Source organism: Adiantum capillus-veneris, chromosome 19 (assembly GCF_014529385.1).
Source record: "Adiantum capillus-veneris isolate H3 chromosome 19, ASM1452938v2, whole genome shotgun sequence".
Lineage (NCBI taxonomy): Eukaryota > Viridiplantae > Streptophyta > Polypodiopsida > Polypodiales > Pteridaceae > Adiantum > Adiantum capillus-veneris.
The window spans coordinates 19,270,026-19,276,677 of record NC_140949.1 but is presented as its reverse complement, the minus strand read 5'-3'; the positions used below and the strand labels follow the sequence as shown (position 1 = coordinate 19,276,677).

Below are 6,652 nucleotides of genomic sequence, written 5' to 3'. Positions count from 1 at the left end.
TGTACTCAAGGAACCAAAGATTTGGAATCATACTACCAACATTTCTTAACCCTTGTCAACTATGCTCCTGCAGGGATGACTCAAGAGGTCAAGATATCTCGATTTGTGTCAGGGTTACATAATCCTATGAAAACTAGACTTCAGAGTTTTCGTCTTACCAATTTTGCAGATGTCCTTGATGCAGGAAAACTCATTGAAATAGAGTTATCCACTACCGGAAAGAGGAAACCAGAACTTGTTCTTGTTCGTGAAATCAAAAGACCTCGTCCCAAGGAGGAACAAAGATCTGGAAATTCATAACAAAGAAGAGAGAACTTGTTACGTATGAAAGCTAGACAAGATCATTTATACTACACTTGTCTTGATCCTGGTCATCAATCCAAGGATTGTCCATTTAACAATTCAAGCTTCACAAGATTGGTGGACAATTATGAACATATAAACTTCAATCTGAATCAAAATTTTGGAAACTTTAGACCCAGACCATCGTCAGTTCAGAGGAACTTCAATCAACAGAACTTTAATCAAAACCAGAGACAACCTCAAAACTAGGAGAATTTTAGACCAGGCAATCTACCTTTTGTTCAAAATGAACCACCTATCAACAATAGCAACAACGGAAATGTTAAATGTTAACTTTGTCCAGGAGGAGGAGGAGGTAATCAAAGACCTCAAGGAAGACCTTAAGCTAACAAAACTCAAGGGACTAGAGGTGAAGGAAATCGGACAAATGCGTATGTTCATGCTGCAATTGAACATCAAGGAGTGAATGAACAATTTTTAGTTATTCAAACTCCAGTGGAGTATCAAGGTAACCATTTTACCTTATTGATTGATTCAGGGAGTACACATTCTTTCATATCTCCTAAGTGCATCAAAAACCTCATTTTGCTTGAACACCTTGATACAGACCTTACAGTAGAATTAGCTACGAGTAGGAAGGTTATATCTTCTACTTCACTGGGTAACTTGTTTTGGATGGTCATAATACTTTTGCAAACTTCAGAGTCTTACCCATGGGAATTTACGATGGAATTCTGGGAATGGATTGGCTTAAATCCAATGATGGTCACATACATTGTAAAGACGCTTCATTGACTTTTGAGAATGATCAAAACTTTAGAGTTACAGTTACTAGGAAACGGAGGAAGCCTAAGCTCAGACTAGTGAACTTTACCAAACTTATGAAGGGTTATAGGAAAAATGAGAGGATTTACGTAATAAAGCTTAACCCTAAAGAGAAGAAGATAAATTCACCTGAACCTGAGTGGATAACAAAATTTGATGATGTATTTCTCGAAGAACTTTCACAGTTACCACCCAAGCGTGATGTTGATCATGAAATAGAGCTTACACCAGGAGCTTAACCAGTTGCTCGTAGACCTTACAAAATGTCAGTACTTGAATCTGTGGAACTCAAGGAGAAATTAACTCAACTCTTTGAACAAGGATTTATCCAACCCAACGTTTCTCCATGGAGTACTCCTGTCCTCTTTAATTGAAAGAAGGATGGTACTTTACGTCTTTGTATTGATTATTGTGGATTGAACCAAGTAACATTCAAGAATAAGTATACAATACCAAGGATTGATGAACTGCTTGACCAGTTACATGGATCTTCTATCTTCACAAAGATTAATCTTAAGTCAGGGTATTACCAAATTCGAATCAAGGAGGAGGACATACCAAAGACTGGATTCAATACTCGTTTTGGACATTATGAATTTACAGCTATACCTTTTGGACTTACTAATGCTCCTGCAACTTTTGATCCTCTTATGGCCGACATGTTTCGAGAGCATCTTGATGATTTTTTTCTTGTCTACTTTGATGATATCCTGATTTACTCAAGAAATAGAGGAGAACAAGAACAACATGTACAACGAATATTTGAAATTCTCCGTCAAAATCAACTTTATGCCAAACATAGCAAATGCATCTTCTTCACTGACAAGGTGGAATATTTGGAATTTATTGTATCCAAAGATGGTGTTTCTATTGATCCAAGTAAGATCGAAGCTGTTATAGCTTGGCCTACACCAAAATCAGTATGAGAAGTACCTGCCTTTCTTGGCTTAACAGGATGGTATCGTACATTTATAGAAGGTTATGTTAAGATTGTATCTCCATTGACTAATATGCTTAAGAAGACTAAAATTCTTACTTAGAATGAACATGCTCAAGCTAGTTTTGAGAAACTCAAAGAAAATTTCGTGAATGCTCCCATACTACAGCTTCCAGACTTCTCAAAGACATTCACTGTGCTCACTGATGCAAGTGGACAAGCAATTGATGGCGTTCTATCTCAAGAAGGAAAACCAGTAGTTTATGAATTTCGTAAGTTACATATACATGAGTTAAACTATCCTACACATGACTTGGAATTATTGGCCATTGTGCATGCTCTTAAAGTATGGCAACATTATCTTCTTGGAAGGAGATTTGAACTACATACCGACCATAAAAGCATTAAGTGGATCTACACCCAACTTGACCTTAATATACGGTAACGAAGGTGGATGGAGTTGGTATGCAAATATGATTTTGAAATCAAATATAAACCCAGGAAGGAAAATCTTGTGGCCGATGCCTTAAGCAGAAAGTTGTATTGTAGATGCTATTACAACCTCTACTACTTCTTTAATTGACCTTATTCGAGACGGTATGACTCAGGACCTGTATTACTTAAAAATCTAGTACTTGATGAACTTAAATGATCGCACAGAGAAGCAAGAAAGGCAAATCAAAGGCTTTCACATTGAAGGCGATTACCTTTACTTCGGTAACAGTCTTTGTATTCCAAATCAAGGTGGAATTAAACTCCAAATATTACAGGAAGCTCATGATATACCTATAGCAGGACATCTAGGGTACATTAAGACTTACTCTACTGTAAGAAAGAGTTTCTTTTGGTCAGAACTAAAGCGTGATGTGGTGAAATATGTTACAAGATGTTTAACATGCCAGCGTATTAAAGCTGAACGAATCCAATACCCGGGTAAGCTTCAACCAATTGATGCTCTACAAATGAAATGGAAATGCATATCAATGGATTTTATTATAAGACTTCCTACATCTTTGGGATATGACTCTATTTTTGTGGTTGTTGATATGCTTACAAAAATGATCCATTTATTTCCAATCAAAACAACATTTACGACTAACGATATAGCTCAAGTTTTCATGAAATGTGTTTTCATGTATCATGGTTTACCTCGAAGGATAATTTCTGATAGTGCGACTAATTTTTGGAAAGCCTTATTCTCAGCTACAGGAACCCAGTTAGCTTTTAATACTGCTTATCATCCTCAAACTGATGGACAAACAGAAAGAACAAATCAAATCATTGAAGACATGTTGAGAGCTTATTGTATGTATGACCGGAGTAAATGGATTAGATACTTGTAATATTTAATTGAATTTGCGTATAATTCTTCATTCCAATGCTCAATTGGGATGTCTCCTTTTCGAGCATTGTATGGGCAAGAGTGTCTTACTCCACTCAAATGGACAGACCCTCTCTTACGAGTTCAAGCATCCAAAGAAATGTTGGATGAAATGCAACTACAAACCGATCTTATACGGTACGATATTAAGATTGCTCAAGATAGACATAAAAGTTATGCTTATTTAAAACGATCTACCATACTTTTTGAAGAGGGCGATATGGTATTTTTGAGGGTGAAACCCAAACATAATTCTTTATCAATGGGTAAGTGTAAGAAGCTAAGTGTCAGATATTGTGGACCTTTTTTAATCACACAGCGTATTAATGATCAAGCTTACAGACTCTTGTTACCACCACACATAAAGGTACATTATGTTTTTCACGTCAGCTTACTCAAGAAGTATGTACCTGATCCACAACATATTCTTGATGATTCTCTATTATCTACATCTACTGATGGGAATTTTGAATTATATCCCGAAGCAATACTTCAGAGGAGAACCACGACTATTATTGAACACCTTGTTAAATGGTAAGTGTATCCTTAGGAAGATGCCACTTGGAAACGTGATGATGTAATGAGACTAAATTATCCAAACTTCATGTCGAGGTGAAAACACCTCGAATTTTTCAAGTGTGAGAGGATGTAAGATCCCCAATTTTTGGGTCTCTTTTAAAAACAAAAAAAAATAGCTTTCATCTACTACTTCACTTAAAGTTGTTGTATCCTTTTAAAGTCAAACTTGAAATTCTTTCGATTTTCGCGTCAAAATTTGAAGCTTTTGCCAGTAAAATTACGCTAAAACTTGTGTAAATTTTTCGGTTTTCTTAGAAAGCAAGCTCAAAATCTAACCGGGATTTTACAATTTGAGCCGGTTAAAATACGTTGGACCCCGGATTTTTTCTAACAATGGGCTGGCCATCCACATGCATGGCATATATAGGTGCCCCTGTTCCGAGCTAGGCTACTTTGGCCGGCCACGCATCTTGGGTCTAAAGCCCACTTACAAGCAATTTGCTTGGGCGCCCAATGTCTATACTTTGAATAGGGCATTGCTCTTGTGTGCGACCAAAAGGGCTACAAGAGCACCAAAAGGGCTGGGCAACCTATTGCACATGTTGACCACGGGCCTTGTGTGTGAAACGACCAATCAGCCATAGGTAAAGAAAGCAAAATTACACATGCATTCCACAGAATTTCAGAAATGGTATTGTGCGTGTGTGTATGTGGGCACACCCAGTAGTAGCTTAATTTAAGAGCTCTGCCATGTCCAAGACAGGAGGTCATGAGTCTCCACGGAGCCTCGAGAAGCTGAGGAGAAGCCAACGATGGCAGGGCCTCCCATCAAAATGCTACATAGCCGGAGCGACTGGTACGACAAGACCCGAACTGAGTGCCGTCCAGCATAGGATGCATACACATGCAGCTTATCCTGCTTGCCATTGTACTCAACCCTTGCTGCAATATCCCTGCCAGAGTTGAGCACTATTCCTGATAAATTCAATGACTCTGTGTACGAAGAAACGACACTGCCGATGTCGATGCCAACATGGTTATCATTGGGATCCCAGCTCTCTTGCGACGAATCCAACTCGACAGCAAAAATGATGGGGCCCTTCTGCTTCATGTGCATGTGTGAAGGAGATAAAACAGAGGAGTTCCCAAAGAGGCCCCCAAATAGGCCTTTGGTGGTGGGAAGAGGAGGGGCTGGGAGTGCTGCATCGGGCGCAGCAGGGCTCACAAAAAAGGCAATGCCGTCACCGCGGTAGGCGGGCGAATTGGCGAGGCCTGCCGACATGCGGAACATGAAGGAAGTGTTGAAGGAGGCTTGGGTGTTGGAGCAGAGGGAGATGGGATGTACATAGCGTATCCGACCGGAACTAGCATGAAAGAATGCATCGGCCACGCCCATTGTAAGTTTGAGCTGGTGTGGAGCATACACAGAGGCATCCCCATCATATGCAAAGTTCACATCCCCTGTTGTACCCCACTCAAAATTGATTGCACTCACTTGTTGCTGGAGAACGGAGAGAATTAGAAGCAGCACCGGCAGAGAGAGGCTGTTCATCTTGGCGATAGAAACAAGTACTCTGCTGCGGCTTGCCTGAAAGAGATGAGAAAACACTCTTGTCAAACAGTCTTCCAAGTGCCAAGTTCCGTGTCAAAAGAAGCCCATCGAGCTCGTGACTCGTGGCTCGTGGGTGGTTTTTGACGGACTCGCCCACAACCCACTCACCCAGTGCGGTGGGCATATAGGCCTATTGCTAGTCCCACTGCGAGACCGACTCTCAAACCTCAACACATGGCTGATGGTGCAAGAGATTGGTCATTGCAGGACACCTTTGACTTGCCCTCTATTCTTTAAAACGCGCAGTTGACACATTTTATTTAGCATAGTTAGTTTTACCTAGGTATGTGACCCGCACGTTGCAGCGACTAGTTATAAGCTTTTATGCACATCACATTGCGCACATTGTGGGCTTGCATGCTCAGATTTTGCACCACCATGCACAGGTTTTGAGAGGGGCTGTTACTATCCGTCACATCCTTGAGAGCCAAGTGGAAGCCTTGAAGTGCTTAGATGGCAGCAAGAGACGTGTAGATGACCTTATCCTTAGCATTGTCATAGCAAAGGTCCTCATGTTATTAAAGTATATTTTTCCCTCATCTACTATGAGTAACTACTTGTAAAGAACACTAAAAATAGAATTGACAACATCTTGGCAATGCCCTCCTATTGCACCCATTGAAAGTAGTTCAAAAATGTCTTGCTATTCCCTGGGAAATTGATGGCATCAAATCAAAGAGAGAGAGAGAGAGAGAGAGAGAGAGAGAGAGAGAGAGAGGAAATGCAAGTAGATTCAATGGATTGGAAGAGATCATATCTAGCAGATGAAGCACATATGAAGATCCACAATCGTTTGTCCATTTGTTCATAAATTTTACCTTCTTGCATACTATCACATGTCTTCAAGATGCAAGAATAGGTGATCACATTTAGAGAGTAGCGCTCACCTCGCATCTGAATTAAAAAACTTAGAGCTCCTTTGTTATTCCCATGTGTTTGTCCATGCTAGACATACCTTGCAATAAATGGAGTTCAAGAAAATGGCTCATCTAGAGACCTAGTTACCCTCATTCTGCAAACATGAGCAACACATGCTTTTAACACAATAAACAAAAGCGATCGTATATGAACGAAT

General features: G+C 39.9%; 1 protein-coding gene across 1 annotated transcript; it reads right to left on the bottom strand.

The window, feature by feature from the left end:
- Positions 1-4,205: 4,205 nt before the first annotated feature.
- On the bottom strand, positions 4,206-5,673 carry LOC147433660 (mannose/glucose-specific lectin-like). The gene has a single exon (XM_086489769.1). It carries the CDS (start codon positions 5,515-5,517, stop codon positions 4,702-4,704), a length of 816 nt encoding a protein of 271 aa, XP_086345895.1. The 5' UTR covers positions 5,518-5,673; the 3' UTR covers positions 4,206-4,701.
- Positions 5,674-6,652: the final 979 nt, after the last annotated feature.

Excerpts from the sequence above, each read along its gene's own strand:
- LOC147433660 (XM_086489769.1), bottom strand. The coding sequence starts at position 5,517 with ATGAACAGCCTCTCTCTGCCGGTGCTGCTTCTAATTCTCTCCGTTCTC.